The 19,006-nt window shown below is 39.7% G+C and overlaps 1 protein-coding gene across 2 annotated transcripts in view; it reads right to left on the reverse strand.

The window, feature by feature from the left end:
- DLGAP1 (DLG associated protein 1) overlaps nt 1–19,006 on the reverse strand; it is a 321,534-nt gene that overhangs the window by 153,922 nt on the left and 148,606 nt on the right. For both annotated transcript variants that reach the window (XM_024758946.1, XM_024758947.1), the window contains exon 4: nt 10,573–10,813. In XM_024758946.1, the coding sequence (XP_024614714.1) occupies nt 10,573–10,813 (241 nt within the window). The remainder of the gene's footprint in view (nt 1–10,572; nt 10,814–19,006) is intronic.

Here is a 19,006-nt window from a genome sequence, read left to right on the forward strand (position 1 = left end):
GCAAAGCAGTGGATGACATAGACTCACTGATTTTCTTAAATTATATAATTTAATTGTGGGGGAAAGTATGTAATGGGATAAGGATATCAGATGCAAAAGCAATTCAAGTTTGGATTTTAAGAGGCAAAGGACGGTAATCCTACTCAGAAATTCAGAGTGAGCTTTTGAGTTCATCAGATCTGATATTCTTTGTCAGGGATATACCTGTAAAGTATAAAAGTGGTTCAGCAAAGTTAATTTTAATAATATTACGTATCCCCTTGAAACCATAAAACTGAAAAAATATTGTAGGGATAAACACTAATTAAATTTTGACAGTTTTTTGTATTTTTTAGAGATAATTTAGACTAGTTATTTTCTTCTGCAAGTTAAATTAGAAGTTATGAGTATTCTCAGTAATACTGATAATTAATAGAAAAGTGTAAAAAAGAGCCGCAACATGGATACAACTAGAGATTATAATACTAAGTGAAATAAGTCAGAAAGAGAAAGACAAATACCATATGATATCACTTATATGTGGAATCTAAAATATGGCACAAGTGAACTTATCTATGAAACAGAAACAGACTCACAGACATAGAGAACAGACTTGAGGTTGCCAAGGGGGAGAGGAGGGGGAGGGATGGAGTGGGAGTTTGGGGTTGGTAGAAGCAAACTATTAAATAAAAAGAAAAAAAAAAAAGAATGGGTAAATAGCAAGGTCCTACTGCATAGCACAGGGAACTATATTCAATACCCTGTGATAAACCATCATGGAAAAGAATATGAAAAAGAATGTGTACATGTGTATAACTGAGTCTCTTTGCTGTACTGCAGAAATTAACACAACATTGTAAATCAACTATACTTCAGTTAAAAAAATGGCAATAAAAAGAAAAGGGTAAAAAAGGAAAAGTTATCTTGTATGCTGGTGGAATTTACATGTCAGTAGGACACCAGCAGATGGCAAAGAAAACTTTCAGTGTTAATAGTGACATGATCATTGCTTTCTCATTACGATAAATATAAGACTATTTCTTATATAATTGCTAATATAGTAAAATCATGGTACTATTCATCTTGGTCTTCTCTCTTTTTTAAGTAAGGACACTTGGCAGCAGTAAAGGGTTACCCTGTATGCTTGACAGAAAGTCAATGGCAAGAGGAACAGAGAGAAATACAAAAGCTCGGCTCTTGGATTTATTTACTAGCTGGAGCTGTGTAGGGTTGTCCAAGTGCTAGCATTAATCACACATATGGTTTTTAGTTACTATTATTCTACTATATTTGTTAAAGTTCAATGCTAATTGGATCAGACAATGTTGGACTTACTGAAGGCTTTTAAATATGTTCACATATTCCATTACAAAACAGTGTCTACGGAGGTATCAGAAAGAGAAAAAAGCGGATTTTTAGGTTCTGTGTTGTCATGTCATTAATTTTTTGGAGAAATTTCCCATATTCACAGGAAAGAAGTCTGATTTTCTAATTTGTGTTTTCTGATTGACCTTGGTAACTGGGTTATGAATGCTCAACCCAGCCAAGAGACCAGCCAGATCAGGATTAAATTATAGTATTTTTTTACTTAGTGCAAGGTAGAGACCTCTGATGATTTCATCAGCCACAACACAGACTTTACCACCTGCTTACTTTACATGTGAATTGGTAAAAATTCTTTTTTCCACTCAGTGCTGACAGCACTATAACTAGATCAAGGGTTGGATATTTGATCTTTTAAATCCACCTTCATGTCAAAATGACCAAGTATAATATGAAATTTTAAACCCAAAGAGTATTTTCTTCTTTGAGGCTTTTTTTTTATTCATTGTCATTTCTCTTTCTTTTTTAATCTTTAATTTCACTTTAAACAGATATCCCAGGGTTAGACAAACCAGCATGAAAAACCATGTCACTAATATGTGATCAAAACAGTTTCTTTTAAAGAGGGATTTTCAGAAATTTTAATGGAAAACACAGGTTTCAAACATGGCAGGAACTAAATGAATATTTGTGGGAAGAAAAATGAAAGAAAAGAGTTCCTGGGCCTCTCATTCTGTAGACAGATTTGTAATAAATTAGTTCAGGGTATACTATACTTTACTAAGCATTTATTGATGAGTAAAGAGAATTTAAGAGCCTGTTCTGTCACTAGCTTGGTCCAGCTGTTTACACTCGCTAAGCCTTAATATTTTTTCCTGCATGATGAAAACGATGATATCACATCCCATACATGTCATGGAGTATTTGTGAGGATTACACAAGATAATCTATGCAACTGGTTCATAATGCGCGTCAAGGTGTACGCGCTCCAAGATTAGCCATTATCATTATTATTAAACTAAGCGAGATTGAGAGATTAAAATTAAACCCAAGGTAGAGGCATTCTGATGTGTAATTTACATAGTGCTTCCTTATTAATGATCTCATTTGAACCTCACAACAACGCTAAAGGCCGGAAGACCCTGGGGCCCCATCACTATTGGCCCTGTGACAACCTCTCCCATGGGCAAAGGCAGATTTGAGGGCTGTCTACGGTGCATGATACCTCCAGGTTTGGCACTTTGGTCCTGAGAGGCGATTTTTTTTTTTTTAACGTTTTTATTGGAGTATAATTGCTTTACAATGGTGTGTTTGTTTCTGCTTTATAACAAAGTGAATCAGTTATATGAGAGGCGATTTTTTAAAAAATTTATTTTATTCAACTATAGTTGATTTAACAATGTGTTAATTTCTACTGTACAGCAAAGTGATTCATATATATATATATTCATATTCTTTTCCATTATGGTTTATTACAGGATATTGAATATAATTCCCTGTGCTCTGCAGTAGGACCTTGTTCATCCATTCCACATACAATGGTTTGCATCTGCTAATCCCAAACTCCCAATTCATCCTTCCCCCGACCCCCTCTGGCCCCCTTGGCAACCACAAGACTGTTCTCTACGTCTGTTTCTGTTTCTTATGTAAGTTCATTTGTGTCATATTTTAGATTCCACATGTAAGTGATATCATATGGTATTTGTCTTTCTCGGTCTGACTTATGTCGCTTATTATGATAATCTCTAACTCATTCCATGTTGCTGCAAATGGCATTATTTCATTCTTTATTTATGGCTGAGTAGTATTCCATTGTATATATATCTACTACGTCTGTTTTATCCATTCATCTGTCTATGGACATTTAGGTTGTTTCCATGTCTTGGCTATTGTGAATAGTGCTGCTATGAACATAGGGGTACATGCATCTTTTTTATTTATAGTTTTGTCTGGGTATATGCCCAGGGGTGGGATTGCAGGATCATATGGCAACTCTATTTTTAGTTTTTTGAGGAACCTCCATACTGTTCTCCATAGTGGCTACACCAATTTACCTTCCCACCAACAGTGTCGGAGGGTTCCCTTTTCTCCACACCCCCGAGAGGTGTTTTATATGCAGCAAAACCACTGGAGGAGATGAAAGCAGAAGACACTCTTCAGACCCTGTGTCTTCCTCAGTGTCGACAGGACTTTTGCATTTTATGACTTCATAATATTTCTACTTAGAGTGCAGAAGAATGTCACCTTAAGGGCCCCAAAGAAGAAACATTATAACCAAAATTCTTCCAAAAGTCATCACTGTCAGTTTTCTCAGATATAAAAAACAGAGCAGTTGCCTCACAAGAGGCATAAGTTGTACTACAAATCTTGCCTTTTTTTTTTTTTTTTTTGGTCTAGGCCTTCTAAGATGGGAGGAAGTGGACATCTCCACAATTCTACTTGGATGTTTGGAGAAATTCAAGGAAGAGAGCCTCATAAGCAGAGGGACAAGGAACCAGTCCAGGCAAGATCTGAAATTTATTACTTGTTCTTATCTTGAATAGAAAGGAAAGTTTCTTTGTTTAAAAAAATTGCTGTCTGTCCTTTGGACTTCTGAACTTTTCCCTCATTGCTTTATAAAAACAACCTGTTAATTAACTTTGCGCCTGTTAGAAAGAAGTGAGCTTCCTCTGAACTCTAAGGATTCTCCATGAATTTGTAGAGCTGAGGCTCAAACAAGCAAAGGGCTATGGCTCACCTGGGGTTTTATTCTGACTTTGCCTCCAGCTAGAAGCCTACCACTTTGGGCCTTAGTTTTCCTACCTTAAAATGCGTTTGTGGATTAGATCGGGGGTGGCAGCCTCTTTCGGTAAAGGGCCAGAGCGTAAACATCTTTGGCTTTCTGTACCATACGGTCTCTGGAGCAACTACTCAGCCACAGACAACGTGTCAGCAAATGAATGTGATTTTGTGCCCATAAAATTTTTTTTACAAAAATAGGCAGCAGGTTAGATCTGGCTCATAGGCTGTAGTTTCAGACCCCTGGACTGGATGATATAGAAGTTTCTATTGCTAATATTTTATCATTCAACTTATTTTAACAGCAACGCTATTTCCCTGGGAAAGTCACCTTGATTATCCAAACTTTTTAATTAGTTATTTTTTATTTATTTATTTTCGGCTGCATTGGGTCTTAGCTGAGGCACGTGGGCTTCTCCCTAGTTGTGGTGCGAGGGCTCAGTAGTTGTGGCATGTGGGCTTTGTTGCCTCGCGGCATGTGGGATCTTAGTTCCCTGATCAGAGATCGAACCAACGTCTCCTGCATTGGAAGGCGGATTCTTTACCACTGGACCACCAGGAAAGTCCCCAAACAGTTGTTGAGTATGGAGTTTGTGAGGTACTTAAGTATTTTTTTTTTTTGCTAATTACTGCAGCATTATTCATGATAGCCAAGATATGGAAACAACATAAGTGTGCATGGAGGGATGGATGGATGAAGATGTGGTATATAGATACACAATGGAACATTTATTCAGCCACAAAAAGGAGGAAACCCTGCCATTTGTGACAACATGGGTGGACCCTGAGGGCATTATGTTAAGTGAAATAAGTCAGAGAAAGAGAAATACTGCATAATCTCACTTATATGTGGAATCTCAAAAAGCTGCACTCTTAGAAACAGAGAGTAGAGTGGTGTTTACTAGGGGCGGGAGGATGGGGCAAAGGGGAAGACAGTGGTCAAAAGAACAAACTTCCGTTTAGAAGATGAATAAGTTCTGGAGATCGAATGCACAGAACCGTGATCATAGTCAACAATGCTGTATTACATTCAAAGTCGCTGAGAGACTAGGTCTTAAGTGTTCTCACCACTGGAAAGAGGTGATAATTATGTGCTGTGGTGGAGGTGTCAGCTGACACTGTAGTGTTAATCATATGAATGAATCAGATCAACTCATTCTACAGCTTAAACTTACACAGTGTGGTATCTGTCCAGTTTTAGCATCCGGGTGATGGTGACCTCATAGAATGAGCTTGGGGGTGTTCCTTCCTCTGCAATTTTCTGGAATAGTTTCAGAAGGATAGGTGTTAACTCCTCTGTAAATGTTTGATAGAATTCGCCTGTGAATCCCTCTGGTCCTGGACTTTTGTTTGTTGGGAGTTTTTAAATCACAGTTACTTAAACTTACACGATGTAGTATGTCAATTATATCGGAGTAAAACAAGTATTTTTTCTGCATCTTCTCTTACCTTTTTTTCCTCCATTATTGAATGCCTAGCATGTGTTATAAATGTAAATTACTACCTTCATGTTATTCTGCTTAAGATCTTGTGTGTTTAGGGTTTGTTGCTGTTGCTGGGGGTGGGGGGGAAGCAGGCTGTATGGGATTGGAGTGTAGGATGCCGGGAGGTAGGTTTGGTGTGGTCTTCTAGATGGGATGGCTGCCTGGGTGTGATGACCCAAACCTGTGAGAACTCCTGGGATGTTAGCCCCGACCTCAGGTGCTCAAAAAGGTAACTGCTTCTGTATCTGGAGCTGGGAAAGTGTGTGAGGTTAAGATTATGGAAGAGCGTGTCTCTATTTAAAGAAAAATGTGATCTCTCTTGTTAGAAAAATCAAACTGGAAAACATGCTGTGATCACCGCGGCCCCAAGCCACACTCAAGAGGGCAAAGTGTGTTGACTCCCTGCTGGAGGGCCCTGGCTGCTCGCCAGGGTGACGCTCTGTCCTGGGCCCTCGCTGCCCTTCCTGGGGGCTCCATCAAGAACAGGAGACCAGTTCAACCCCATCCATTTCTAAGAGCTTCCCCTAATAGAAGAATGTAGCACACAGGCCAAACTTGAGGAGCAACAGGGTGGCATATACTTACTTTTTATAAATATTATATTATTGCTACATAAAGCTTCCTTTAAAGACTTGTAGTTTCAAAGCGAAAACTTCTTAAAAGACCAGAGAAGCATATATCATGATAGTCTGCCTATTTCTGTCAAAGAGTATTATTTTAATTCAAATATTATATTGGCTTTTAAAATCATGAAAAGCAATACGTGCTTATTTTAAAAATCTCCCTCTGTCCACACCCACTGACCCTCCTGCCTACTACTTGCTGGGTAACAACTACAAACGATGCATTTTGTCTCTGCTGACCACGTGTGTGTCTGTGTATCTGTATGAGTAGATCCACTGATGTTGATACACTATTTTTGCTTATCCAGGCCCCTGATGTCACCATATATATATATATATATTTTTTGATGTCACCATATTGAAGTCTGTCTAGCTGCAATGTGGTAATGCCTTTGATAGATCCTGGATGCTTAGTGTCGGAAGTAAAAAGAAACCTCATCCTTAAACGCGTACAATTGCATTTGTATATTCCACAAGGAGGCCAGTCGAATCCAGTACTCTGAAGTGGAGGTCTGGGTCTGTTTCTAGCACCAAGTTCTACTTTCACCTAAAATATTCAGACGATTGAGGTAAGGGTGCTTGTTTTCCCACAGTCATAAGGCTAACTGCCCTCTTAAAATTTTTACTTTCCTACGGTAGCTGTAATCCTCACCAAATAGTCCCAGGTGCAATGATTATATAAAAACTTGTTGAATCTATTAGATGGAGAGATTATCTGCGTGCTTGAAGCAGATGATATACTGAGATAACATAGGACTGTATCATAGTTAGATAAACCGAAAAGTCAATAAACCAAAAGAAGCATAACTATAAATCACTCCCTAACTCAGCTCCTAGTTGGTCCCCAAGGCTCCGTTAATCCTTGATCATTTTACTAGGGGCTCCTTAGGGCCATCTAGAGCCAAGCCCATCTTCCTGATTCTCCCACGTGGCAGCAGGCACCGTTGTGGACCTTTGTTGGTGGTGTCATTTTGCTCATATAAAGAATGGACAAGGCTGGAGGAGAAAAGTTTAAGTGTCTATTTTGTTGAAAATTTGAACAATTCAAAACGGGCTGACACAAAAATCAAAGACTCAGAATGTGGACTGTCCGTGGGGAGAAAAGGTATAGCTATTAACTGCATTTGACAAAAACGAAGCATTGTCTTTCAGGGAAAGGGAAGTTTAAGACAAATGGAATCTGTTGTAAATGTCCCAAGAATAATGAGCAAAGGAGAAATCTACCTCCTGTCCCAACACGGTTGTAAATTTGACCTGTGTACATGGGGAAATGGTTAAAATTAGAGCAAAGTCAGTTCCTGATTAACACAGATGAGCGCACGCTTTCAAAAATTAGTAGGTCCTATGAGAAAGTAGGAAGGAAACTTCTACTGGAAGGAAACCAGTAGAAGAAAATATGATGGTACTGACATCACATGACAGAGAAAGGGAAAATTGTGTGTGTGTGTGAGAGAGAGAGAGAAGGAAGAGGGGTAAGGAGGAAGCCCAGGAATTATGAGAGCAGTGGAATGAAGGGCACAGAATCTTATTATATCCTAAAGCGACTTTTTAAAAAGAACCAATTCATGGCGTAGAGAAATTGTGAAAAGTGATATTAGAATTCTAAAGGACTTACTTAGAAACTCCTGTAATATTTAGCCCTTAAATTGTTTGCTTACTTTTCCCCGACTGTAAAAATGATATATCATAATGTTGACTTGGATGATGAAGGGTGAGGTCACCGGCTGCCCTGTACAAAAATCTGATATTTTATGCTTCACCATTCCCTGTGACATCTTCCTGACCCTAAACCCCTGCAGCTGTAGCCAAGCCTGGAGCCTTCCCATCTAGACGGCTGCAGGTGGATGGGGTCCAGGACATAGGACAAGGCATGTGGAGCCCAAGATGGAGCAGTTGCTGTCACCTCCGTGGTGTTTTCATTTATTTCTTTTATTATTTGGCTGTTCTCCCACATAGGGCCACTGGCTAAAGCCCCTCCAACTGAACTTACATTCTATTCTATTTTATTTTTTTGGCTGTGTTGGGTCTTCATTGCTGCACGTGGGCTTTCTCAAGCTGTGGCGAGCGGGGGCTACTCTTCGTTGCGGTGCATGGGCTTCTCATTGCGGTGGCTTCTCTTGTCGCGGAGCGTGGGCTCTAGGTGCGTGAGTTTCAGCAGTTGTGGCACGTAGGCTCAGTAGTTGTGGCTCTAGGGCTCTAGAGCGCAGGCTCAGTAGTTGTGGCACACGGGCTTAGTTGCTCTGCAGCATGTGGGATCTTTCCTAACCAGGGATGGAACCCCTGTGCCCTGCATTGGCAGGCAGATTCTTAAGCACTGCGCCACCAGGGAAATCCCTTAATTTACATTCTAAATGGAACAGCACAGGACGCCCTCCCAGGCCTTGCTCACTTCCTTCTCTGATAGGCTTGTCAGATTTAGCAAACACTGCAGACACTACAGATAATTCTGTCGTATAAGTAGGTCCCATGCAATATTTGGGATATACTTACACTACAGAAGTATTCACCATTGATCTGAAATTCCGATGTAACTGGCAACCTGGATTTTACCTGGATTTTTATTGTTTGGACTCTGCAAACCCCCAGAGCAGCTGGGAAGGGTCTTAGGAAGGTCAGAATAGCGCATTTGGGGTGAAAAGCACAGTACAAAGAGTAAGTAAATTGTCTCTTAAAGGACGAAACACAAACGCCTCTTAGTTGATCTGAAAACAGCCATCCTGGAGTCCTTGTCACTTTACCCCCAACACTGCTCCCTGCAGGGGTGGTGGAGGTGGAGGTGAGCCAGTAGCCCTTTTCCTTCCCTCGGCCCTTCTGGGCAAGGATCTGCATTTTGCATGTTTAAGGACTAACTACAGCACAGAAGAGTAGCTGGCGGGTGATGAGGCCGCTATACAGAGAACGGAGCAGACACGGAAGAGGACTGAGCGGGAGCTGGAAGTAGGGTCAGGGAAACAAGGAAACACCAAAGACACAGTGAGGAAGCTAGAGGCGCAGGCAGACCTTCAAGCCACACTTAGTGCACAAATGCAAACACACATAAATATGCCCATGAATGAATTAAAAAATGTGTTCATTTTCTGAATCAACCTTATTTAACTTATTAACCTCGTCTGGGCTGTTCTTGCGAAATTTCCTAGTGAGCAGGAATGCACACCCACCATCTCTGGTGGGAGACAGCCAGCCAGGGCCAGAGCTGCTGCGCTCTGGAGGGGCTGCTGAGCCAGGGTAACGTCTAGAAGCATCTTTCCCCTAATCCTGAGATCCCAATTTGCATTGGTCCGGAAGGAATGCCTATTGTTTCACCTCTAATGGTTATTTGCAAATTCTCTCTCAACCCCGTCTTTCTAGTTAGTAGGATTTTAATTCAGGTTTGAGAACCTATTAATTCTCAAGCCTGCAGACGTTCTAGGCTGAACGATAATTACATTTGAGGCACCTAGAACAAAAACTGAATAATACAATAGTCTAGCAAGACTCTTCCTTCTAATGACTCTTGGTTTGATGATCTTTTTGTAGAATTAGTCTTTATTGGAGTAATGCTGAATTCCATCAAAGTTAAGACTAGTTAACTATGGAGGGGATTTTCTTCTTGGACCCAAATGTTATTTTTAAAAAAGCACCCCAAAACCCAAAAAACACATGTACACTGTCACACACAATCCATGACTATGTTCCTGTGTAGGTCCAGTGTCATGGAAACCAGTTAAGCTCTTCCGTGCCTCTCTGACTAAAATCAGATCAAAAGACAGTGTAGCAGCATAAACCTGAATTAGTTTAGAGGGAAAAGGAGGTTCTGTATGCATATAGTTAGGAGGTTTTAAAATGATGAAATAAATCTGCCTTCTGTTATAAGGAAAGAAAACTCATAAAGTGTGCAATCAATATTACTGCATCATCTGTTTCTTATTTTCTCACAGTGGTACTTCAGGTCTTTTGGGAGAGTCATTTTGTGGATATCTTGGAATTTAAAAAGCTTTCCAACTCTGTGACGCTCAACAGTCAGGGTGTCTGATTCCTGGAGGGGTCACACCCCTAAAAGTCAGGGCCTGATGATGGAGAGTAGGAGTTGGGTGGGATGAGTGTGCGGTCCTAGGATGTTGTGTGGGTGTTTTGGGAAGATCTTCCCCCTGTGCCATCCCTCTTGGTCCCACAGTTGCAGTCTCCTCTGTTGATATCAGAGATGGAGATGGAGGAAGAAGGGTGTGCGTGGATGTGGCCGGTGGAGGCTGGGGATAGAGGCGAGCAGGGAAGCAGACGCGCTGCCTCGAGGGCTGTGGGTGGGGTTTGGTGAAGGGTGACCGTGTGATAACAGCGAGGGGACCACGTGCAGTGTCTGGGGGCAGTCGTGCCGCCCCCCGGGCGCGGGGCCAGCTCTGCCCACTCACCCGTGCTGCTCTGGATGGTCCTCACGGTGGTGGTGGTACGCGGTGGGGAGGAAGACCTCAGCGACACGCACTCGTCGTCCTGCGAGCAGCCCTTCTCGATGGCGCGCACGTAGCTGTGGCTCCGCATGCGGAAGCAGCCGGGCATCGGTAGGTCCAGGGCCTCCACTGCCTGTGACTCCAGCTCGCTGAACACCGACTCGCACACCGACTCGAACTGCCCGTTCACCTCCATCTCGCTCACCTGCGGGCGAGACGGGGACCGTAACACCGCGCTGTTCCGGGGGAGAAGCCACCTCGCCCTCGGAGCATCTCCAAACTGCATCCCCCAGAAGAACGCCCCGTCCGCTTACAGTAAACTTAAGCGCATTGTATTTCCTCTACCTGACAGACTATAGTAGAATGGTATCTAGTTTAAGATCCCAAATAGTCAATTAAATTCTAAAGAAAAAGAACTTTGTTTTTAGAATGCAGGGAAGCGTGGCGTAGGGAAATCTTACATCAGGGCACGCCAAGGTGCTAATTCTTCCTTATTTATAAATGCAAACCTAGGGGCCAATTTTATAGGCCTACGGTCAGAGTTCGTATATTTCAATGGGGCTGTAATTTTAGCACAAACGTTTCAGAAACTAGTATTTTTATTGTGCCTTTGGAAGTGACTAGCTCGTCAAATAATTTGCATCGACTGAAACTTAATTTACTGCAAAGTATAAAAACAGGCCCTGTATTTTCTGGCAAGATACCCACATCATGCACAAAAATAGACCAAACCCAGATGTGAAAATCTTGAAAGGCACTACTGAGATTTTCAAACTATCTACATACTATTTAAAGAAGGTTTCACTCTTCTCTATAAAAGCTGATATGGTCCACAAATTGTTTATAAATGTGTTTTAAAATTCTTCCAAATGAGGTCTTCCCTTTTCGAAGCATCAGTTTTTATTATTATATTCCCCTGTATATAATTTACATTTAAAAAAAAAAAAATCCAGACCAGGTGCTTCTGTCAGTTTCTCACTTTGCAGCTGATGGGATAGAGGTGTGGCAGCATTCTTCAAAGTTCTGCTACCTTCCAGAACTTCGTATGTCAAATTTCCTTAATATCAAATTCATGAGTAATTGAAAATTTAACAGATTAAACTATAATTAAGCTTGAGTGTATACTGAAAAGGATGGCAATTTTATGTTATAGGAAGATGCAATCCAATAATGGCTAATTTCTTTAAACTTCAATTACCTTAAGGCATATCAAGTGAAAAAGAGACATACATTTCTTAATAATAATTCTTTACAGTTTAAAGTAGTATTTTCATATACTTTATCTAATTTGATATAAAATCCCTGCACATTTTCAAGGCTAATAATTATATATGTCCATATTTAAAAATTATATATATATAATATATACTTGTTTTTAGGAGATAGTTGGAGGCGCATTTAGAGGTAAAGGGACATGATGTTTGCAACTAATTGTCAAATATAGAGAAAGTGAGCAAATGAGGCAAAATTTTAATAATGAGTATGAATCTGGGTCAATGATGTACAGGAGGTCTTTGTATTTCACATGGGACTCTTTTGTCAGTTTGGAATGATTTCAAAGTAAAACAAACTATGTATATATTTATTATTATTAATAGATTTTCCCCTATTAATCAAATATCCCAAAGAGATAGTAAAGTATCTATCCCTATCAAGGTAACAACAATTAAACCTGGATGATTACCTTTCAGAGGGTATTAGTGCCCCCTACCCTATTTTTCATAAAAAATGAATCATAAAGTAAATATATTGAATAATTCTGCAACCTGTTTTTTTCCACTTAAACTTCTATTTTATACTTATATTCTTAATAGGATTCTCCTTCTTTATTCTCTTTTTTAAAAATTTTTATTTATATATTTCTTTACTTTTGGCTGTGTTGGGTCTGCGTTGCTGTGCGCAGCCTTTCTTTAGTTGTGTTGAGCGGGGGCTATTCTTCATTGGGGTGCACGGGCTTCTTATTGCAGTGGCTTCTTTGGTTGAGTGTGGGCTCTAGGCACACGGGCTTCAGTAGTTGTGGCACACGGGCTCTAGAGCGCAGGCTCAGTAGTTGTGGTGCACGGGCTTAGTTGCTCTGCGGCAAGTGGGATCTTCCCCGAGCAGGGCTTGAACCCGTGTCCCTTGCATTGTCAGGCGGATTCTTAACCACTGCGCCACCAGGGAAGCCCCTTCATTCTCTTTTAACTTTTTGTTTTTATTATATACAGATACAGAAAACCATGCAAAATAAATGCATAGCTTGTGAATTATAATAAAGCCAACACCCTTGTACCTAGTACTCAGATCAGGGAACAGAATTTTCTCAGGCACCTAGAAGCCCCTCCATAGACCCCATCCTACCCACAGCCCCCACCCTCCCTCCAAAAGAAATTACTTCTCTGAGTTTTATTGCAAGCACTGCTTTGCATTTATGTTTTTTTTACCTAAGTGTGCATCCCTAGACTCTACAGTTCGGTCTTACCCATTTGAAAAATTTATATCTTTTAATTCACTTTTTATATTCAGGCCTCCCTCCACCCGTTTTTAACAAATATTACAATTTATCTATTGAAGCACCTGGGGCGTTTGACCTGGAAAGTTTCCCAGAGTCTGGATTTGCTGATTTCCTGCACACGGAAGATTTAGCATGTTCCACTGTCCTTTGTGTTTCCTGAAATTTGAAAGTTGGATCCAGAGGCTTGATCAGACTCAGGTTCAATCTCTTTGGCAAGACTAGAGGTCATGTGTCACGGGCTCTCTCATCAGGAAGCACATTATGTCTGGTTATCTCTCTTTTTATGCTGTTGGGAGTCATTGATGCTCAGTGCCTAGATCCATTAGTTCATTGGGGGTTGCAAAATGGTGATATTCTTGGTTCTACCAACTTTTACAGTCACTAGTTGGAATTTTTTTTAAATAAAGAAATGCTTCCTCTCATATTAGTTGGTTAGTAGGTTCAGTTCACCCAGTAACAGCAGATGTTTGATCTTTTCCCTTTTATTTACTAGTTAAAAATATATATATATATTTATTTATTTATTTGGCCGTGTCAGGTCTTAGTTGCAGTGTGGGCTCTTTGTTGTGGTGTGTGGGCCCTCTAGTTGTCCTGCAGCATATAGGATCTTAGTTTCCCGATCAGGGATCGAACCTGCATCCCCTGCATTGGAAGGCAGATTCTTAACCACTGGACCACCAGGGAAGTCCCTATTTACTAATTTTTAAGATAATAAATTTGTTCTCTTGTATCTACCAAACATGACCAGTTAATTTTTAAAAGTATAAAAATGGACTCAGATTTAAAAGTATTTGATGGTTTTAAATCCACTTCTATTTTCATTCTTATTTAACTCATCTGTCCCATCTGTGGCCAGTGGGAACCTCTTAGGTTGGCTCCTGGGTCCTTTTGACATGAGACCAGTGGTCTTTGATAACTTCCTTTGTATCTGGTATGACAAGTTATTCAAAACTTATCTTGCATCTTTCCTGCCCAGTCCTGAAATTAGTATTTTTCCACAAAGTCTTTTTTCTTTTAGTGGTAAATTGTATCACAAGAACACAGTTTGGGTACCAGGAAGCTTCACTGTCATTGCTACAGGGTTGGTCAATCTTCCTAGGCCTTTCAGTGGACAGAGAACTAGGTTATGAATACATCGAATTCAAATTCACACTGCAGTGTTTTTATGTAACTTCTTCTATGTTATGTTTATACATATACCTTTATCGCATATTAAAAATCCTCGTTTTCAAGGACACAGAAGATGATGGAATTGGGATATACTACAGTGATTCATTTGCTTTCTTCCACAATACGTACACAACAGCCTCAGAATAGCATACTAATACCACCTGCCCAACCATTACTGAAAACAGTTCACAATTCTTTTTTTTTTTTTGCATCTGCTGTCTCTATTATTCCCTCATTTAAAAATAGTTGTGCTAGATTGACATTATCAGAGCATATAACTTCCACGTTCTCTCCCACTGTAGCTCTCATTAGTCTTAGTGTTACAAATAACTATATATTTAATGCTTGCCACTACTTTTTTCATATAAAAAGGTGATCCTTCATCCAACTTAGACACAAATATAGGTCAAATAGTTCTAGATGGCTTATAAAGACAAAGAGTAGACCCCTGACCCACCCAGCCCACCCCCCAATTCTCCCTCCCCAGAGGCAACCATTTTCAATTCTTCCAGTTGGATTTTATGGTGTTTGCATCCATATTGCAGAACACATGCTTATGTGAATCTCTTGATATGTTCATAGACCTCTTGGTTTCCTTCCTGCCCTTGAAGCATCCCTCTTGGAGCCTCCTATCCTACTGCAGTCTATGGCTGCCAAGCCCACTGCTGTCCTGGGATCTCCCTTCCCCATCATCCCAGGGGTGCCCTTTATTATCTAGCCTGTGGTGGAGCCCCTGTTCCCTCTTCCTAATTTTATTCCCTCCTTTTGGTGGAGCACATCTTCCAGTGCTTTCTTGGGAAGGCGCCACCTCACATTGATGGAAATGTCTGTACCCCACCTCCACTGTTAAGGGAGAGCATGCTTGCATTTAGAATTCTAGCTGTATCCCTTTTCCTTCAGATGTTTCCAGGCTTTGCTCCTGTCTCTTAGCCTCCATGTGTGCTATGATTGAGCAAGTGGATGCCTTTCTCATTCCTGAGCCTTTCCACGTGAGCTGGTTTGCCCCATCCCTTTTAGGTACTAAATGATCTAATGTTTCACCATGGCATTGTCTGTGTGGATCTTTCTCCATCCATTTTGCTGGGTACTGTGTGGGCCCTCTCAACCTGCAGATTCATGTCTTTCAGTTCTGGGACCATTATTTCATTAGTAATTGCCTTCCTTCTGTTTTCTCTTTTCTTTCTGAAACTCCTAGTGTTCATTGTTGGAATCCAAGAACAAGAAACATGAAGAAAAATACAGTGATACATCATAATTTCCAAAACCAAACTGGAGGTCTTATACTTCCTGATCTCAAAACTAACTACAAAGCTACAATAATCAAAACAGTTTGGCACTGACATAGGACAGACATACAGACCAATGGAACAGAATGGAGAGTCCAGAAGTAAAGTCATGCATCTATTTGCCACTAGTTCTTACATTTGGTCTTTTGGGTTGTCTAAAGCTCACTGTCTGGTAGATGCCTCGGGATGGGCTCACGGAAACGGTATTCCCTGCATTCCTCCATGCTTTTAATAGTGTGCCCATGCTTTTTATATTTGAAAGTCAGTTTTTTTGGATATAAAATATTTGGTTCACATTTTCCCCCTTGGCTACAATAACATATTACTCAATTTTATTTTGGCATAAACTACTGTTATTATAGAGTCTGATGATAATTTAATTTTTGTTCTTTCTTAAGTCACTTGCTTTTTTTGTCTAGAAGTCCAAAGGGGGGGGTGGTGGTTTTTTTTTTAAATTCTTCAAAATCCTGTAATTTTACGAGACTATGTCTTGGTATTTATTGTTTTGGGTCAGTTTCTCAGGTACATGGTATATTCTTTTGAATCTTTTTATTTCAGGGATGTTTTCTTTAATGTTTTATTATTTGTTCTGGTCCTTTGATTTGATTATCTTCTTCAGGGACTTCTATTATCTCTATGGTCAATCTTTGCCTATCTTCCATATTTATCAATTTCTCTTGAATCCTTTTTAACTCTTCTTTTTTTTTCTTGATTTAAAAACTCTTCCTCCTTTTCAGGTTCTAGTTTTCTCAGTGTATAAAATGTCTCATTCACTTGCTCCTCTATTCCCTCAGTCTAATCTTCATTTCTGAAATGATTTTTCTTTTACTTCTAATTCTTTCCTGAGTTCTGTGGCATCATTTTTAAGTTTTTGAAAATTCAGATATATCTTTTCCTCCCATGTCTTATGTCATTTTCTTTTTTTTTTTTTTTTTTTTTTTTTTTTTTTTTGCGATACGCGGGCCTCTCACTGCTGTGGCCTCTCCATTTCTTAATGTTTTTTAGCTTATTTTGAAAGAGTGTGTTACAGTTTCGATCTATTTTGTGGGTGTGTCTTTCTGTCATGCTTTCATTTCTGTAGGAATGTTATTCTGCTCCTTATTCTCTTTTCTTTATTATAGTGACTTTGACTGTGATTTAAAGTGGATATTTTTTTGTTCTTCATTTCTCAGTAAAATTAGTTTTTCTGACCTTGAGAGGGTGATACATTCAGGATTTTCCCCCTGAATTTTCCACAGGGCTTCCTCTTCTATTGTTTTAGCATCATGTTGCTTTCCAAGATTTCCTGATTCTCTTGTTCCTTCCCCCAACTTTTACCTGAACCTTCTCTTTTCTTCTTTGCTATTATCTCTATCTTGCTTGTATTTGATTCTATTCCCAACTGTTTCTTCTGAGAACTGGGCCCTCTTCTTGAAGGAAAAACTGGTTGGTTGGTTTCCAGTGTATACATAGGCTCAGATTTCCCCAACCTCTCCTGATTTTACTGCAGGCCCCTCGAATTTACCTGCTCTTAGAGAAGGCAAATCCTTCCCAGTTTCAGCTGCTATTCTCAAATACATACCCCACCCCTCCAAACTACCTGATGCTGGTTTCCTTCTGCTTTACTCATATCCATCAAGAAAGTCATTGTTTTCCTCTGTGTTCTCCAGCACAGATGTGGATGCAACACAGGCTTATGGCTACTGGTGGTTTGTTCCTATCTACTTACATGTTGGGTTCACGGAGTATCTTGTCGTCTGATTTTGTTGTAAATGTTGTCCGTGAATTTTTAGTTTTTCTATCTAGTTGCTCTGTCTGCTTTTATACAGAGACTCAGGGAGATTCAGACACTAAGCCACCACCTCCATGATATTGTATAGTATGATTGGACCATAATTTATTTAACCACTGCTTTGCGGATGATGATTCAAGTATGTCCTTGGAGGCCATGCTATGACCAACTTCCTTGTTTGTTTATCTTTATATTCTGGTACTTTCATTTCTGTATTATAAAGTTACACAAGTGGGATTCCCTTGCCAAAAGATTATTTTACCTTTTGTAGATTTTACCACGTTACTTTCAAAAACAATTGTAGCAATTCATCCCCAATAGCAAGGAAGTCAGAGCTCATTTCTCAACATGGTCACCAGTACTGGGTATTAGCTGTTTTTGCTGCCTGATAGGTCAAGAGTGATGTGCTATTTCAGCTTATCTTCACCAGCCTACTAGTGTATATGAACATCTTTTCCTATATTTATTGGACTTGGTACTTTTTTCCCTTTTGATTTGCTATTTCATAAGCTTTGCCCCAAATTATTTTAGGTTGTTTATCTTTTCATACTAATTGGTAGAAACACTTTAGGCAACTGGAACATTAAGTTTTTTTCTTGATGTGTTTAAATATTCCCCCATCAATTTTAACTTTAAGATGTCTTCTGCTGCACAGAAATATTTGAATTTTAGTTAGATTAGATGTCTATCTTTTATTTTATGTTTTCTATAATTCTTATTTTATTAAAAGTTATAATTCTCACCATAATATCGTACACATAGTCCCCTAATTTAAAATTTTTTGTTACTTTGTGTTAGTGCTCAGATTTTAAATTTATTTGGATTTATTTTCTATATGGAAAGAAGGAGTAGTTTAATGCTCTTTCTATGATATCATGAGCAATTCGCTTGAATTCTCTGAGCCTCATTTTCCTAATCTTTAAAATGCGTATAATAATACCTACCTCATAGGGATGCTTTAAGGATAAAAAAATGAAATATACAAGTGCACATTTCAAGGCACATGGTAGGCATTTGATAAATACTAGATATTATTTTGTGAGATAGTGTAGTGGGAAGAATGAGACAAGTTACTCTAATTCTCTAAGACTGAGTTTGATAAATCAAAAAAATGATCTTTCTTATAGTTGCTATGAAACTAATGAGATAATATGCAAAGCTTATAGCTTATATCAGGTAAGCAATACTTGGTAACTATTCTATTATTCTCATTTTCATAATTACCACTACTGTTATTGGCATTATTATTGCCACCCATACCCCAATTCCAGCAGACATTGGAGAAACTTACCAGTTAGGAGTCAGGACACCTGGGTTTTCTAGGTTCAGTCACTGACTAGCTGGGTGCTGACAGATGCTTAATTTATTTGAGTTTCCACTTCTTGATATATATAAAGTGAAGGGATGATCTAGGTCAAAAATCACAGCTAAACTGCTGGTATTACCACCGAGCACAATAACTGCCTATTACATTTGTGTTTTGAAAATGATGTGGGACTTCCCTGGTGGTGCAATCGTTAAGAGTCTGCCTGCCAATGCAGGGGACATGGGTTCGATCCCTGGTCCGGGAGTTGCCGTGAAGCAACTAAGCCCATGCGCCACAACTACTGAGCCTGCGCTCTAGAGCCCACAAACCACAACTACTGAAGTCCACGTACCCTGTGGCCCATGTGCTGC

Source organism: Neophocaena asiaeorientalis, unplaced genomic scaffold, assembly GCF_003031525.2.
Source record: "Neophocaena asiaeorientalis asiaeorientalis breed wild unplaced genomic scaffold, Neophocaena_asiaeorientalis_V1.1 scaffold669, whole genome shotgun sequence".
Classification (NCBI taxonomy): domain Eukaryota; kingdom Metazoa; phylum Chordata; class Mammalia; order Artiodactyla; family Phocoenidae; genus Neophocaena; species Neophocaena asiaeorientalis.